Source organism: Mustelus asterias, chromosome 6, assembly GCF_964213995.1.
Source record: "Mustelus asterias chromosome 6, sMusAst1.hap1.1, whole genome shotgun sequence".
Taxonomy (NCBI): domain Eukaryota; kingdom Metazoa; phylum Chordata; class Chondrichthyes; order Carcharhiniformes; family Triakidae; genus Mustelus; species Mustelus asterias.
The window spans coordinates 142,155,965-142,174,520 of NC_135806.1; the positions used below are offsets into that span (position 1 = coordinate 142,155,965).

At 43.3% G+C, this 18,556-nt stretch overlaps 1 protein-coding gene across 6 annotated transcripts in view; it reads left to right on the forward strand.

Annotated features, from left to right (window-relative positions):
- Positions 1 to 18,556, forward strand: part of lifra (LIF receptor subunit alpha a) — a 222,714-nt gene that overhangs the window by 147,217 nt on the left and 56,941 nt on the right. For all 6 annotated transcript variants that reach the window (XM_078215241.1, XM_078215244.1, XM_078215246.1 and 3 more), the window contains one exon: positions 122 to 267. In XM_078215241.1, the coding sequence (XP_078071367.1) occupies positions 186 to 267 (82 nt within the window). In that variant the 5' untranslated portion in view covers positions 122 to 185. The remainder of the gene's footprint in view (positions 1 to 121; positions 268 to 18,556) is intronic.

Below are 18,556 nucleotides of genomic sequence, written 5' to 3' on the forward strand. Positions count from 1 at the left end.
CATGACTTCTACCAGTTCTTGCAGGATGTACTGAAATAGTACAAAAAGGCAAAATTCATACTTGAGTGCTCTGGATTTTAATCTCCCATTGAATTTAACTGAGGCATTGCTCTTGTTGCAGGGAAGCTGAACGCTCTGGTGGATGACATTGCTCCTGTTCTGTCGATCGAAACGAAATTGGTAGAATGAAGCCGTGGATATTATTTGAGTTCGTGTTTTTAGCCCTTTTATCATCTGGTTATTACCTGGCTATTGCCCAGAATGCAGGTGAGTTCACACCCAGTTCTGATGCTCCATCTTGCTAAACACCCGTTAGTGCTTGTATAGTTTTAACCACCTTTTTCCTGACTCCTGTTTAATAAAATGTGACAAATTTCCTTATTCATATTTGGATTTTGGCTACCTCAATGCTGCACTTTTGCTTGTTAGTGACATTAAGAGTCAACTTTTCTTTTCTCTGTCTCCTTCCTCATCATTCACCGTTGTAAGCAATTAGGAAGGCAAATGGTATGTTAGCCTTTATTGCAAGGAAGTTATAGTGCGAGAGGCTTCTTGCGGCTACTCTACAGCACCTTCATGAGGTCATATCTGGAGTACTGAGTACAGTTTTGGTCTCGGTACCTAAGGAACTTGCACTTGCCTTAGAAGGGCTGCAATGAGGGTTCACCAAATCAATCCCTGGAATATGAAGCAGAGTTTCAGTCGAATAAGCTGTCACTCTCTGGAGTGTAGAAGAATGAGAGGTGATCTTATTGATGCATGGTTCTGACTGTTTAGAAGCCGAGAGGCTGTTTTCTATAGCTCGAGAATCTAGAACTCAGCATATACTCAGGGTAAGGGGTTGGCAATTTGGGATTGAGGTGAGGAGAAATATCTTCACTGAGTGGGTTGTGAGTCTTTGAATGAGTTGATTGATTTTTGGAGTCCAAGATATACAAAAATAGGGTGTGAAAGTGGCAATGAGATCAGCCATGATTCTATTAACTGATGTAGCAGGCTTGCGGGGCTGTTAGCCTATTCCTTCTATTTCTTAGTTTCTCATATTTATAAGAATGACTTGTCTTGCCGGCGATTTTCAGCTAGTTAGTAACTTATGACGGGAAAATATACTTCATCCAATTACCATGATATTGTTGAAGTACACCTTTTTTCTGCTGCTTTTTACATTAGAGCCTTTACTGTTAAGATCATAGCATTGGATAGCTTTGCAGTCGAAGGCTGTGAAAGCCTTCTGAAGGTGAGGGTTGATTCTGGGACAGTGGCAAATTCAACAAAGAGAAACTCGGTTTGGGTTGGGGAAGAGAGCTGGAAGGAAGTGAGGATTTAAAGAGGCAAGGGAATGGGATGCTAGCTCCCCAAAGGGGAAGTTAGCAGAAAAGTATTGGGCGAGAGCAAGGTGAAATTCAGTGATAATTCCACGCACAATCCTCTTTCAAATCAATTATTCTCAATAATCTTATTGTTCTTATTTTAATATTTCTGCTTTTATGTAAACATATGAAATCAGGAATTCTCCTTGTTATGATTTCACATGCCCCATTCCTTTAAGTACTACCTGTAATGCTGATGCAGTGTTTCATGTTTGAGGTTACCTACTTACAGCCCCAAATTGTGCTCAGCTCAAGTGTACAATTTCTCCATGTACTGCATGATAAGACTGAATAATATGTATATTACACAATTCAGATGATGAAGGATACAGAAGGAAAAATTGATAATTGATTAATCACAAACCGTTACATTAACCTTCATGTGTTTGTGTCACAGGGAGTTCTTATTAAACATTGTTCATATCTTTTGCTGCATCTTCCATTATTGCATTAGTGTTTTTTGGAACAAGACTTCACCATCTTCACTCAGGCATTCCTGTGGAAAACATCCATCACATTCCGAGGATCTATGCAGAAAAATTGAAAATTCCAAATTTCTCTCTCTATTCCTAAAAGATATCCGCATGCATATTCCCCAGATCCCTGATAATACCATTTCTCATTTTCATGACCTTTCCTTAAAAAAGTATTGCACCCAAGGACAATTTGATGAGCAACAAATGCTGGCTTTCCCCGTGATGCTAATATCCCATGAAATAATTTTTAAAAGCCAGATAAGCTTGCAGGCCTTGACCAGAGGTGACGTTAGAGCCAACAGGTTTCCACTCATTACATTATAAACTTAGTTTTTGCAGCCATTGCTAAGCTTAGACATATTTCATTTGTGAAAACAGAGCAATAGCACCACTGCTTTCACGATATCCTTGATGAATTTTGTCAAGGGACTTTTAAATGCTGTCAATCACTAAGGAATATTTATTAGCGTCCGACTTGCCATTGTTTATTAATCTCACGGACTATCCAAATAAACTTGCATCTCAGGCTGTTGAAGCTATGGGGTGTGGCAGCATAGCGGTTCCAGAGGACAGGACTAATGACCTGGACACATGCATTCAAATGGGAAACTTAAATCCAGTTAAATAAATCGAAAATAAAAATCTAGTATCAGTAATGGTAACGATGAAACTGCCAGATTGCCGGAAAAATCCAACCGGTTCACCATTATCCTTTAGGAAAGGAAACCTGTTGTCCTTACCCACTATACTTTATATGTGACTTCAGAGCCAGCAGCATTGTTAACTCTTTCAACCCTTTGAAGTGGTCCAGCAGTCAATTAGTTTTATTCGAGCACGTTTTTCACCAATTTGGAATGGGCAATAAATGCTGGCCTTTTCAGTGACGGCCACATCAAGAAAAAAGTCAGAAGTCATAGGCCATTGTGAACATTATTTTTATTAGGGGACAGTGGACCTGTTCGTACAGTTGGTGTTTTTTCCAGTCACTTGTGACTCAGATTGGTGTGCTGGAAACTCAAAAGAGGCTTAGTTTCTCTCTTTTGAAGCTAGTCTAGCAATGTAATTTGGCAACCAGAAGTAAGGGCTAATTGCTACTTGCTGGTTAAGCTGTACGGGATAGGATAGAGTCAACCCACAAAAGCTTGATTCTCCATTGCAATTTTTAATATTTCAGTCGAGATAAATCCACATCTTGGGTCTTTAACTCAAAATGCATATTCAATTTTCAAACTCTTGTTCTTAACACCCCCATTCTTGCAAGTACAATCTTAAATTGAAATAACACTTAACAATCATTCACACTTTTTTACAAACCTTAAAAGATATTAGTTCTAAAGTTTATTTATTGTCACAAGTAGGCTTACATTAACACCGCAATGAAGTTACTGTGAATATCCTCTAGTCACCTGTTCGGGTACACTGAGGAAGAATTTAGCATGGCCAATGCACCTAACCAGCACGTCTTTCGGACTGTGGGAGGAAACCGGGGCACCCGGAGGAAACCCACACAGACACGGGGAGAACATACAGATTCCTCATAGACAGTGACCCAAGCGGGAACTGTGAGGCAGCAGTTCTAACCACTGTACCACTATCATTTCCTGTAATGGGTTATGTATTCTGAAAATGTCAAATATTTCATGGTCATTTCAAAGCACACACCTGGTGATTATTCACATTGTTTACATTGCTAGCTGCCTGCATTGGCCACCTACACACAACACCTCATATTTTGATAATTTCATCAGACACTCAGCCTGTCACTTCAAATCAATTTAAAACTGCAAACATCAATGTTTTCAGTTTAGTTGATAGTTGATAACATCATCATTAACTTTCAATACGAGGTAGCCAGTAAACCTTCATGCATTAGCACGTACTTTCATAGATAGGAAACAAAATCAGCAGCCCTTTCTGCACAAACTTCTAAAAACACGTTTAGTTTTATCATTCACCAGCTGCTTTGTTAATCATTGTGATTACATGCATACAGTTTTAGTCTGTTTAGTGACACCATCACCTCACTATTGGCTATGTTAATTAGCTGCTTCTGCGGACATCATGGTCACTTTTTTTTCAACTAATTTTCTGGGACATGAGCATCTTTGGCTGGGCCAGCATTTATTGCCAATTTCAGGAGAGAGTCAGCCACATTGCTGTGGAATCACATGTTCTCTAAAGGTCATTAGTGAACCAGATGGATTTTTAACAACAATCAGTGAGTTGTTTCATTATCATCATTAGACTTTTAATTCCAAATTTTTATTGAATGTTACCATCTGCTATTTTGGCGGGATTTGAACTCCGGTCCCCAGATCTTTCTCTGGGTCTTTGGATTACTGCGCCACTGCAGGAGGGAAAACCCCATGCACCCACGCAACTTGTTTCCTGTTTTTTGTAGACTGGATTTAGCTCCATTTCTGTCGTAGATGCTCACTCTCCTTCAGGGCAAATCATTGCTTGTCAAGTTTCTTCATTGTTTCCACTTGTAAAATTCTTGGTTTTGACACCAACTCTGTTGCAAATAATCTTTATTGATTTTAACCATGTCTTAATATACTCAATGTCTTGAGCAATAATTTTGCAGGCAAATAGACAATATTACTCAATTCTGCTCTGGATAGTCAATATATCCATTTTCAATTCTTGCGTCTCTCTAAGAAATTTGAAAGAAAACTTAAGGGGGGGGAGGGGGCATTTCTCCCAGCCTGCTGCACCGCTCTAGAAGTGCAACGGGCCGGGAGACATCAGCGGAGGCTGTTTAGCGGGCTCTTTGCTGGGCGCCATGGCCTCCTCGCGCCTCCTAGGCAAAGATTTTTCTCACAATCAGCTCTGTGCTGGAAATCCCATATTTAAATTCCAATTTACATTTCATGAAGTCTCCGGGCCCGCAAATGTCTCCCTTGATGGGGAACTGGCGGCCGGCCCCGCTGGAGTGTGCAGTGGCCATGGAGGCCCCCCCCCCCCACCCCCCCCAAGGAGGTGGAGGTAAAGGGGGGTAAAGGGTCTCACTGCCATTCTGCACAGGGATAGGTGGCAGAGGTAGGGAAGGGGGTGATCAGGACTGGTCATCTGGGTGGGGTGGGGCAGGGGGAATTGGTCTGCTGGTGTGGGGGGGCAGGGTTGGGGAGATTGGTGCTGGGGGCGGGGCACATTGGGACTTGCCCAGAGATGTCTGGGAGGCCAGTGATGTGGGTTGTGGGGCTGGCCAGTAATTGAGCTAGCCAGCGATTGGGAGGTTGGCAGTGCAGGGCTACTGCGCATGTGCCGATCTCTGCTCTGACAGATCGGTGCATGAGCAGTGGCCGCTCAGCCCTCTGCTGCCGGACTCTTCAGCGGGAATAGGCCCTACCCCTGGATTTTCAATGTGAATCCAGCTAGGGCACTCTGCAGTGCACAGTGTGGGAGATTCTTTTTGAAAATCACGCTAAAAGAATTGGTGGTTGTTACTCCAATTTTTACGCAAATTCAACACTTAGAATTTTTTTTGGGAGAATCGTCCCCAAGATCTTTATATGGCTCTGGTCACACAGCGCCATTGTATTCATATAATGCCTCACCCATGCTCCCTGTTTCCATAAAGATCTCTTTGAACAGGCACCAGTAAATTCATTGCAGTGTTAATGTAAGCCTACGTGTGACACTAATAAATAAACTTTAAACTTTTATCAGTTCCAGCCTTCCTTTAACTGCCCTTTCACTATTTGTGGCTCCAAAAGACTTTTGGGTTCCCTTGTATGTTAGCTGCTAATCTATTCGCATGCTCTCGTTTTGCCCCTCTTCTTTTTTTTATCTCCTCCCTATTTTTTAATATTCAGCTTGGTTCTCTAATATATATTAACCTTGTGTTTGTCAGAGGCCTCCTTTCCCTGTCTCATTTTCACCTCTATGTTTTGAGTCATTGAAGGTGTTGCTGTTCTGGTTGCCTTTCCTTTCTACCTAGAGTCATGTACAGCACATGAGGTGGCCATTTGGCCTATTGACTCCATGTCAGCCCTCCACGGTGCGATTCAGTGAACTCCTCTCTCCTGCTCGATCCCTGTAGCTCTGCTGGTTTATTTTCTTCATGTGCCCATCCAAATTCTTTTTTGAAGTATTTGGACCATTCTGGTAAATTTTCTCTGCACCCTCTTAAGGACTTCCACAAATTTCCTGAAGTGCGGTGACCAGAACAGGATGCAGCACTACAGTCAGAGCCTAGCCAGAGCTTTATAAAGATTCAGCATAATTTCCCTGCTTCTGTACTTATTCAATGTCTCTATTTATGAAACCCAATTTCCCATATGCTTGGCCAATCTACAATAAAAACAATATACTGCAGAAATGAAATAAAAACAAGAGTGCTGAAAAAAAATCTCAGCTTGTTTGGCAGCAGTTGTGGAGAGAGAAACAAAGAACAGTACAGCACAGGAAACAGGCCCTTCGGCCCTCCAAGCCTGTGCCGCTCCTTGGTCCAACTCGACCAATTGTTTGTATCCCTCCATTCCCAGGCTGCTCATGTGACTATCCAGCTAAGTCTTACACGATATCAGCATGTCTGCCTCCACCACCCTACTTGGCAGCGCATTCCGGGCCCCCACCACCCTCTGTGTAAAAAACGTCCCTCTGATGTCTGAGTTATACTTCGCCCCTCTCAGCTTGAACCCGCGACCCCTCGTGAACGTCACTTCTGATCTGGGAAAAAGCTTCCTACCGTTCACCCTATCTAGCCCCTTCATAATCTTGTACGCCTCTATTAGATCTCCCCTCATTCTCCGTCTTTCCAGGGAGAACAACCCCAGTTTACCCAATCTCTCCTCATAGCCAAGACCCTCCATACCAGGCAACATCCTGGTAAACCTTCTCTGCACTCTCTCTAACGCCTCTGCGTCTTTCTGGTAGTGCGGCAACCAGAACTGGACGCAGTACTCCAAATGTGGCCTAACCAGCGTTCTATACAGCTGCATCATCAGACTCCAGCTTTTATACTCTATACCCCGTCCTATAAAGGCGAGCATACCATATGCCTTCTTCACCACCTTCTCCACCTGTGTTGCCACCTTCAAGGATTTGTGGACTTCCACACCTAGGTCCCTCTGTGTTTCTATACTCCTGATGACTCTGCCATTTATTGTATGAGCTAATGTTTCGAGTCCCGATATGACACTTCTTCGGAGCCAGCCGGGCTGGAGCTGGGAAGGAGCTGGAGGCTCTTCCTACACATGTGGCCACTCAACATGTGAAGTGTCCTGACATTCCCACATGTTTCCAGTTCATATCCTGTTTAAACGATTAATTTTAATAGATACCTGTAGAAATTTGTTTTTATTGTTCTGTGAACTCTGATTCATACAACGGGGCGGCATGGTAGCACAGTGGTTAGCATTGCTGCATCAGGGACCCGGCTTGGGTTACTGTCTGTGTGGAGTTTGCACGTTCTCCCCGTGTCTCCGTGGCTTTCCTCCGGGTGCTCCGGTTTCCTCCCACATTCTGGTTAGGTGCATTGACCCGAACAGGCGCCGGACTGTGGCGACTAGGGGAATTTCACAGTAACTTCACCGCAGTGTTGATGTAAGCCTTACTTGTGACTAATAAATTAACTTTTAACTTTTAGCTTTAACTGAATATTTTTAATTTGCCAAAACCTCATTTGAAACAATACCTAGTTTAAAGAGAAAAATACCAGTCATTCATTTACCTTCTTCCCAGTGACATCAAACTTGTTGATTTGATCGCTGTGCTCCAAATGCTGTCCCATTGAAACATACTCCAGTTGTTCAGCTCCATTCTGAAGGACGAGATTCACTTCTGCTTGCTTCCTTGCTCGGCTGAAAACACACTAATGGCCCTAAGAACACCGGAACTGTCAGCAACCTTCAGCATCTGCACATGTACAGTTAAATGCAAAAATCCAGAAGCTACCGTCCGTGGTTCTCTGTTCCTTTACAGGGTACAAAAAGGGTACCCCCCAGATGCTAATCTTTATAACACCTGAATTGACATGAGTTACGACTTATGCTGTAGTCTCACTGGAAACACCAATGAAAAAGTTGAATGAGTTTTTTTAAATGACTTTTTAAAGTCATAATTAGTGCTGAGCTCTGGCTCTGAAAAACCAATTTTATGTTTGTGGAAAGGTCCACATGTTTTTAATATTTCATAAAGTTTGTTTGATCTTGCACCTGGACCACAATGTTTATCTTAATCCATATTTTGATCTCTGTAAACTGTATTTTACTTTTGGATTTTATGTCTGAGAGAATTCTTCAATGTGATTGGCTGCTTTACTTGCTTGACTCTGTTGCTGGATGGCGGATATCCCCTATAATTGGTGCCTGGGTCAAGTTGTCATCAGGAAGTGTGTCCTCGGATCACATGGATAATGAAATCTTTGTGGGCAGGTTTCTTTGAGATTTGTGGTAAATGCTTTCACTTTGCTGCTGCCTTCAGAATCCACACACTGATCAAGAAGGTTCTCTTGTATGTGCTTCAAGACCGTTTCCCCGTCTTTTCCCTTTATACTGTTCAATTCAGTCCACATTAGAATGTCCCCATTATCACAGACTTATAGTCCCTGCATTTTTCTATAATTTGCTTTTGAACTTTCTGCCCTATTTCCTTCCCGCTATTTGACCTATTGTATACATCCAGTAATGTAATAACTTCTCTATTCCTTAATTTGCACTAAATTGACTCTGTCCTTGGCTCCCTTGGCATCATCCCTCTCCAGTGCTATAATTGTTTATTTCATCAATGCTTTTTTTCTTCCGTACCTTTCCTGAATCCCTCGAAGAAGGAATATTAAATTCCTAATTCTTTCCTGCTTTGAATCAGGCTTTTACTATTGTGAATACATCATAGTCCCAGATGACAGTTTGTGCCTTCAGCTCATCAACTTTATTTACCATGTTATGCACAGTTAATGCCTGTGCACTCCAGACTCCTCTTAGACTGCTTGGCATTTGCTCCCTTTCTCATCCTTTCTATTTCTAAACTATTCATTACTCGAGTGCTTATTTATCTATTACCAGTGTGCACCTTGTTCCTCTCGTCTTTCCTGGCACCACCATCTCTCTACCTGCCAAATTAGTTTAACCTCTTCTCCACAGGAGTAGTTTGTAGATAAACTGGAGGGACAGTAACTCGTGGCCTTTGTAAATTCTTGATTCTGGTTTGTATCTCTGAGTCACAGCCAAGATGGATGTTCCCAGCTCATCTGATTGCTCCGGTGGTGCCTGTTCACCAGGAGGTCAAAAACTTTATCCCCAAGGTTGATGTGGACACTGCAGGCAATTGTACCCTCTGGCTGTGGATGGGCAAATAAGCCCAAGATTTAGCTTCTAATCATTCTATAAGACCAATGCCAGAAGGGCATGTTTAAATGTTGGGTGTGGTTCAGTATAAGTTCCAATGTGGTGTCCATCCCCGCTCTCTGTCTGAATAAGCAGCTAACATTTGCTGTGTGGGTTAACGCGTGACGAATGGACATTTGCCTGAGATATTATAAGGCACCTTATGTCTATCAAATTGTATGTAATAAATAGTCAATAATAAAAGGAGAGCAAATTATCTGTAAAAGGATTAGAATGAAAATGAAATTAAGAAGCTGCACCTCTGTCTGGCAATGAGTCATAAAGATAAATCTACATGTTTGTGTCTGGAGCTAAGAAAACTATCTGATGTCATCTGTACTTGATATACAAGTTCCTTAAGCAGTTTTGTAAGTCATCTTGTCCCTCTGCTGAGGGTTGGGGAAATGATTCGTCTAACCATTATCATTCCCAGATGGAACAGCCAGGGACAGATGCATAGGAACAATTTGTCAATGGGTCAAAACAGTTCTTTATTTGTGCTGATTAACCAGCCAGTTTATTTTGTTTTGCTGTGGTTGGACAGGTCACTTCACTGTGTGTTTACTGTGGATTAGCTAGAAGCTTATGTCTGTATTTAGCTAGGTAATTAGCTCCATGGCTGTTGTGTTCCTCGTGATTGTAAATACAGAATCTGAGAGAGTCTACTATGATTTGTAAAGCTGTGATCAGCCATTAGCAAATGTTTCCAACAGCTACTATAGTCAATTCAGGAGAGATTTATTGTTACTGAAGGAGGTTTTGTCTCCACCCTGTTAAACTGCTTCATTTTGTTTTCTTTGTATTTTCAAAGACACCATTTCTTGTTTGGTAAAGTAAAGTTTAATTTTTAGTCACAAGTAAGGCTTACGTTAACACTGCAATGAAGTTACTGTGAAATTCCCCAGTGTTGCTTTATCCTTGTTCGCTGGTGATCTTTGGTCTCGAGTGAAATTTCCACATCTGTCAAGTTGTTTCAGGGTGCTTGCCTGAGCTTCGGCTCGGTGCATTAATACTCTTGCCTCTGAATCAGAAGATTGAGGGTCCAAGGCTCACTCTGCAGAGTAGCTAATCTAGGTTGACACTCCATCCCCCAGTACTGAGGGTGTGCCACTCAGCAATGCCTTCTTTTGGATGAGATTTTTATTGATTTGCAAGATGTGGGTGTCGCTGGCTGGGCCAGCATTTGTTGCCCATCCCTAACTATCCTACATTAGAGAAGGTATTTGAGAGTCAACCACATTGCTGTGTGTCTGGAATCACATGTAAACCAGGACATGTAAGGACGGCAAATTTCCTTCCCTAAAGGAAGGTAGCAAACCAGATGGGCTTTTACAACAATCGACAATGGCTTTATGACCACCATTAGATTTTTAATTCCATATTTTTATTGGATTTGAATTTCACCATCTGCCATGGCAGCATTTGAACCCAGGTCCCCAGAACTTAGCCCGGTTCTCTGGATTACTAGTCCACTGCCTCCCCTCCCATCATTAGACCAAGGTACTGTATGCCCTTATAGTACCTTTTAGTTCCCCATGGTACTATTTCGAAGAAGATTATAGAAGTTCTCTCCAGTATCCTGAAAACAACAAATAAAGACATTATTTTGGTCATAGAAATCATAGAAACCCTACAGTGCAGAAGGAGGCCATTCGGCCCATCGAGTCTGCACCGACCACAATCCCACCCAGGCCCTACCCCCACATACCCACATTGCTGTTTGTAGTAGCGTGCTGTGTATAACTGACTGTCCACATTACAACAATGACAACACCCACATTACAACAATGACAACACTAGTTCATGGCAGTATAATGCTTTGGAATATCCAGTGGATGGGTGTTATAAAATGAAAGATGTCCTTTCCTCTTCTGTACCAAGTATTTTTTCCCTTCACAAAGTTTAGTCCATTCAAGAGGCAAATCTTGCTCCAATTTCTGGGGTCCCTCCACCCAGTCCCCCTCACTGCTAGACAAGGTAAACTTTGAAAATTGATAATGGACAGTCCTTCACTCATTTCAGCCTTGAACTTTGTTCTAACTCCTCTTGAATTTCTCTCGTACCAATAGAGATATGTATATCTCTCATTTGCCCTTCATCTATTGTTTCTCCAAAGATGTGCAGGTTAGGTGGATTGGCCAAAGTAAAAAAAAGTCCCTTCATGTCCCAAGATGTGTAGGTGATTTGATTTATTATTGTCGCATGTATTAACATACAGTGAAAAGCATTGTTTCTTGCGCACTATACAAACAAAGCATACCGTTCGTAGAGAAGGAAAGGAGAGAGTGCAGAATGTAATGTTACAGTCATAGCTAGGATGTGGAGAAAGATCAACTTAATGCGAGGTAAGTCCATTTAAAAGTCTGACGGCAGCAGGGAAGAAGCTGTTCTTGAGTCGGTTGGTACGTGACCTCAGACTTTTGTATCTTTTTCCCGACAGAAAAAGGTGGAAGAGAGAATGTCCGGGGTGCATGGGGTCCTTAATTATGCTGGCTGCTTTTCCGAGGCAGCAGGAAGTGTAGACAGAGTCAATGGATGGGAGGCTGGTTTGCATGAATGATTAGGCTACATTCACGATCTTTTGTAGTTTCTTGCGGCCTTGGGTAGAGCAGGAGCCAGACCAAGCTGTGATACAACCAGAAAGAATGCTTTCTATGGTGCATCTGTAAAAGTTGGTGAGAGTTGTAGCTGACATGAAAAAGTAGAGGCGTTGGGTGGACTTTCTTAACTATGGTGTCGGCATGAGGGGACCAGGACAGGTTGTTGGTGATCTGGACACCTAAAAACTTGAAGCTCTCGATCCTTTCTACTTTGTCCCCGTTGATGTAGACAGGGGCATGTTCTCCTCTACGCTTCCTGAAGTCGACGACAATCTCCTTTGTTTTGTTGACATTGAAGGAGAGATTATTGTCACCGCACCAGTTCACCAGATTCTCTATCTCATTCCTGTACTCTGTCTCGTCATTGTTTGAGATCCGACCCACTACAGTGGTGTCGTCAGCAAACGTAAAAATCGAATTGGAGAGGAATTTGGCCACACAGTCATAGCTGTATAAGGAGTATAGTAGGGGGTTGAGAACACAGCCTTGCGGGACACCATGGTTAAGGATGATCGTGGAGGAGGTGTTGTTGCCTATCCTTATTGATTGTAGTCTATGAGTTAGGAAGTTCAGGATCCGGTCGCAGAGGGAGGAGCCGACGCCCAGGCCACGGAGTTTGGAGATGAGTTTTGTGGGAATAATAGTGTTGAAGGCTGAGCTGTAGTCAATGAATAGGAGGCTGACATAGGTGTCCTTGTTATATAGATGTTCTGGGGTTGAGTGCAGGGCCAGGGAGATGGCGTCTGCTGTGGGCCTGCTGCGGTGGTAGGCAAACTGTAGTGGATCCAGGTAGTCCGGAGGCTGGAATTGATTTGTGCTATGACCAGCCTTTCGAAGCACTTCATAATGATGGATGTCAGAGCCACTGGACGATAGTCATTAAGACATGCTGTTTGGTTTTTCTTAGGTACCGGGATGATGGTTGTCTTCTTGAAGCAGATAGGGACCTCAGCTTGTTGTAAAGAAAGGTTGAAGATGTCTGTGAATACCCCCACCAGCTGATCTGAGTACTCGTCCGGGTACCCCATCCGGGCCAGTCGCTTTCCGTGAGTTGACCTTTGAGAAAGCTGCACTGACATCTGCAATGGTGACCCCAGATACAGGTTCATCCAGGGCTTCCAGGATGGAGGGCATGCTCTCGCTGACCTCTTGCTCAAAATGGGCGTAGAATGCATTGAGCTCATCAGGGAGGGGTGTGTTGGAGCCGGCGATTTTACATGCCTTCATCTTTTAGCCTGTTATGTCTTGCAGACCTTGCCATAGTCGGCGGGGGTCAGTGTGGCTAGCCTGGGACTCTAGCTTGGTCCGGTATTGTCTTTTGACATCTTTGATGGATCTCCTTATATCATATCTGGCTTTCTTGTATAGGTCAGTGTCGCCTGACTTGAACGCCTCAGACCTGGACTTCAGCAAGCAGTGGATATCCCTGGTCATCCATGGTTTCCAGTTGGGAAACACGCGGATTTGTGTCTTTGGCACACAGTCTTCTACACGCTTACCAATGAAGTCAGTTACTGTCGTGGCGTACTCATTCAGGCTGGTCACAGAGTTTTTAAATACTGACCAGTCCACTGACTCCAAGCAGTCCCGTAGGAGATTATCCGATTCCTCAGACCAACATTGCACAACTCTCTTTGATGGATTCTCCCGCTTCAGTTTTTGCTTGTAAGCCGGGAGCAGGAGCACAGACTTGTGGTCTGATTTGCCAAAGTGTGGGCGGGCGATAGAGCGGTAGGCATGTTTGATATTTGTGTAGCAGTGGTCTAGGATGTTTGGGCCTCTGATGGAACAGAGATGTATTGGTGTAACTTAATAGTACGCTCTTGAGCTTGGCCTGATTGAAGTCCCCCGCCACGATGAACAAGACCTCGGGATGTTTCGTCTCAAGGCTATTCGTAGTTGGGTATAATTTGTCCAGCGCGATCTTCACGTTCGCATGGGGTGGGATGTAAACTGCCGTCAGGATAACGGAGGTGAACTCCCGCGGAAGGTGGTGGGGGAGGCATTTTAGCGTCCGGTATTCTAGGTCTGGGGAGCAGAAACTTACTAAGAGTTTTAACAACACCAGGTTAAAGTCCAACAGGTTTATTTGGTAGCAAATGCCATTAGCTTTCGGAGTGCTGCTCCTTCGTCAGATGGAGTGGAAATCTCCAAAATGGAGTGGAAATGAGTGGAGCAGAAACTTGCCAGTGTTGCTACATCTAGGCACCACAGGGTGTTGATTAGGAAGCAGACCTCGCCTCTCCTAGCCTTGTCTGAGGCCGCCGCACGGTCCATTCGATGGATTGAAAAGTCCTCTGGTTGTAGGGCGCAGTCCGGTGGATCAGGAGTGAGCCATGTCTCAGTGAAACAGAGTACATAGCAGTCCCTCAGTTCTCTTTGGAAAGTGATGGATTAGGGTTAGATGGATTAGCCATGGTAAATGTGTGGGGTTAAGGGGATAGGATGGGGGATAGGGCCTGGGTAAGATAACTCTGGTCAGAGAGTTGGTGCAGACTCGATGGGTCAAATTGCCTCCTTCTGCACTGTAGAGAGTCTATGGTTATATTCTATTTATTCAAATGTATCTTTTGACATTTTAATCTTCCCAATCTAGTTTAGCCCTACTCCAGGAACTCAGAAATATAAATTTTCTCTCCTCTCAGTATACTTATTCTCTTGTGAAGTTCAATGTTTTGAAATCTAAACTTACTATCGCTAAATTTTTATTCTCTGATATATCTCATCTTCTCTCTACTCTTTCACTCTGGAGCTTAAACGCTCCTAGCATTTTTGGGTCATTGCCTTCAGTTGGTTTTTTGATTTAGAAATAAGAAGTTGATGTGATTGTGCATCTCCAAGGCAGCTATGACAATAGCAAACAGCAATGTTGTTTTTGGAAGTCAAAGCTTCTGCAAACATTCTGACAACTTCTACGCAGAGAAAAGACAAACTAATGTTTCAAGTACTTAGCCTGCAAAAGGCAGGTTCTGAGTGAACTGATTTGTATTACTAGTATTTGCAGTTTTTCCCTTTTATGACAATCTATTAGAACATAAGCTAGAATTAAGAGCAGGAATAGCCCATTTGTCCCTTTGAGCCTTGCCCACCATTCAATAAGATCAAGGCTGATTTGATTCTGTCTCAACTCCACTTTCCTGTCTGCTCCACATAACCCTTGTCGCCCTTGCATATCAAAAATCTGTCAAACTCAACTTTAAATATATTCAATGATCCAGCCTCTACTGCACTCCACGGTAGTGAATTTCAAAGATTAGCAACCCTCCTCATCTCCATTTTAAATGGGAGGCCCCTTATTTTTAAGTTGTGCCCCTAATTCTAGATTCTCCTACAAGAGGAAATATGGCCAAATTCCCCTCCAACTTGATTTTCAAGTTTGCTGACGACACCACCATAGTGGGTCGGTCAAAGCAGCCAGCATAATTAAGGACCCCGCACACCCTGGACATTCTCTCTTCCCCTTCTTCTGTCGGAAAAAAGATACAAAAGTCTGAGGCCACGTACCAACCGATTCAAGAACAGCTTCTTCCCTGCTGCTGTCAGACTTTTGAATGAACCAACCTTGCATTAAGTTGATCTTTCTCTACACCCTAGCTATGACTGTAACACTACATTTTGCACCCTCTCCTTCTCTATGAACGGTATGCTTTGCCTGTATAGCACGCAAGAAACAGTACTTTTCACTGTACTAATACACATGACAATAATAAATCAAATTAAAACACCAGCATAGACCAGTGGACAGGATGGCATGTTTTCTGTGCTGTACATTCTATGTAAATGTAAATTGTTTTCATTGCTGTAGTTTATCATTGCACAGTCTGGGGGAAAAATATGTATGTGGTCAGGAGTGGAAAAGTAAATAGAATTGAAAAGAAACAGTGGATCTCAGTTTTCTGCTTTCAGAAATGTTGAAACGAGTTTAGTTTTTATTTAGTTAGTCTACCGAGTAGAAATACAGATATTGTTGCTTTTGAAAGCTGGGAGAACCACCCTTCAATTGAGAAGCATAGGTACTGTACCTTAAGCATATCAGGATTGCAGGAGATTTGTGGGTTTATAAAGATGTAAGGCTAAATTTATAGATTTGTATTCCCAGCGTGGAGCTTCATGTGCAAGGAGCACATGCCGGAATTTTAAACCGAGAGCGATCTGTGAGGGATTTCCATCCATTAAAATGAATGGACAGAAGGTCCTGTGGTGTGTGTGAGACATCCACATTCCTAACAGCCCACTCCCAACTTACAAAGTTGTACATTGAGTGCCAATTTGTTAAATCCATCCTCTCATAAAAGCCATTAGACATTAAAATTGGCATGTCTTGTGCGCTGATTGTCCTGTTAAACCATCAACCTCAAATTACCCTTAAATTGGTATCTCTATTATCTAGGCGAGCAGATTCGTGGAAGCACGTCACTTTGAGTATTTCTGTTTTACATTTACTTTTCACCAATTTAAATTGGTCCTATTTTTTCTGGTTTGATATTCCAGGATTACCTTCTTTATTCCCCTTCCCTTTGCCCATCTAAAACCCAATCCTATGTTTCTTTTCCTTGAGCTGCCTTAAGCTCTCTCTGTTTATTTTGACCATGCGATCCATCTGCTTTTTCTACCCCATTCCCACAAAACTGTTAACCATCCGACTTCTCTCCCTGCCCTCAAATGAGCTGAAATTGTAACTTGCTCCCTCTCAAATGCTGTTCTCTCTTTGAAAGTGGGTGTCATCAACCCTTTCCTCAAGAAATCCATACTTGGGCCGTCTGTCTTTGCAAGGTACCACTCCATCCCCAACCTCCCTTTCCTTTCCAAAGTTCTTAAATATGTGGTCATGTCTACCTCTTGTTTGAAAATCTCAATTTTAACTATGTCCAGTGGTGCTCCTGGCATGCTCTCTTGACACTGCAAGTTGAACCAGGTTGACTCCTTGGCATGGGGATATGCCAGGCCCTGAGGTTGCGGATTATGGTTGAGTACAATTCTGCTGCTGTTGATGTCCCAGAGCGCTTCATGAATACCTGATTTTGAGCTATTGCTTGTGTTCTGAATCTATCCCATTTAACATGGTGATAGTGCCATAAAATATAAAGGAGATTACCCTCAGTATGAGCACTAGATTTTGTTTCCACACAGAAGTGATAGTTGTGAACAGACTGTCATGGAAAGATGCATCTGCATCCAGTAAATTATTGAGGATGAGGTTAAGTGTGTTTTTCCCTCTACTTGGTCCTGCCACCACCTGCCGCAGCTTGGTCAGTGGTGGTACTGTCGAGCCACTCTTGGTGATGGGTGTTGAAGTTTCACACAGGGAAGCCTTGCCACGCTGAATAATTCTTCTAAACCACGTTCCACATGGAGGAGCTTTGATTCATTAGGAGAAGGAGACGGTAGGTGGTAGGGGGTAGTGGTCGAAGGGTCTTTTTCCGGCTGGAGGTCTGTGACCAGTGGTGTTTCGCAGGGCTCTGTACTGGGACCTCTGCTATTTGTGATATATATAAATGATTTGGAAGAAGGTGTAACTGGTGTAATCAGCAAGTTTGCGGATGACACGAAGATGGCTGGACTTGCGGATAGCGAAGAGCATTGTCGGGCAATACAGCAGGATAGATAGGCTGGAAAATTGGGCGGAGAGGTGGCAGATGGAGTTGAATCCGGATAAATGCGAAGTGATGCATTTTGGAAGAAATAATGTAGGGAGGAGTTATACAATAAATGGCAGAGTCATCAGGAGTATAGAAACACAGAGGGACCTAGGTGTGCAAGTCCACAAATCCTTGAAGGTGGCAACACAGGTGGAGAAGGTGGTGAAGAAGGCATATGGTATGCTTGCCTTTATAGGACGGGGTATGGAGTATAAAAGCTGGAGTCTGATGATGCAGCTGTATAGAACGCTGGTTAGGCCACATTTGGAGTACTGCGTCCAGTTCTGGTCGCCGCACTACCAGAAGGACGTGGAGGCGTTAGAGAGAGTGCAGAGAAGGTTTACCAGGATGTTGCCTGGTATGGAGGGTCTTAGCTATGAGGAGATTGGGTAAACTGGGGTTGTTCTCCTTGGAAAGACGGAGAATGAGGGGAGATCTAATAGAGGTGTACAAGATTATGAAGGGGATAGATAGGGTGAACGGTGGGAAGCTTTTTCCCAGATCAGAAGTGACGTTCACGAGGGGTCACGGGCTCAAGGTGAGAGGGGCGAAGTATAACTCAGATATTAGAGGGATGTTTTTTACACAGAGGGTGGTGGGGGCCTGGAATGCGCTGCCAAGTAGGGTGGTGGAGGCAGGCACGCTGACATCGTTTAAGGCTTACCTGGATAGTTACATGAGCAGCCTGGGAATGGAGGGATACAAACGATTGGTCTAGTTGGACCAAGGGGCGGCACAGGCTTGGAGGGCCGAAGGGCCTGTTTCCTGTGCTGTACTGTTCTTTGTTCTAATCAGGAGCAGTTTTCTTTGTGTTTGAACTGCTGAGCACTAAAAGCTGGCCGTGTCAGTGACACTCCGATCTGAAGAACAAATATGGAAAAAAAGGCCTGGGGCATTTTTTATCTGATTTGACTTGGTGAGTCAAATCAACTTCCCAGTCTTGGCTCATTAAATTTAACTTCCACCACATCAGCAGTCGGAGTGAGATTTTAACTCCTGTTTCTGGAACATTAATGCCGGCTTCTGGATTACTCGTTGAATAACATTATTACATGATATCATTTCCCTGTTGTTGGAGCTGGCTTATGATATTAATGACTAATCTTAAAGATTTAAGAAGCAGAATCTGCTCCCTTGCAT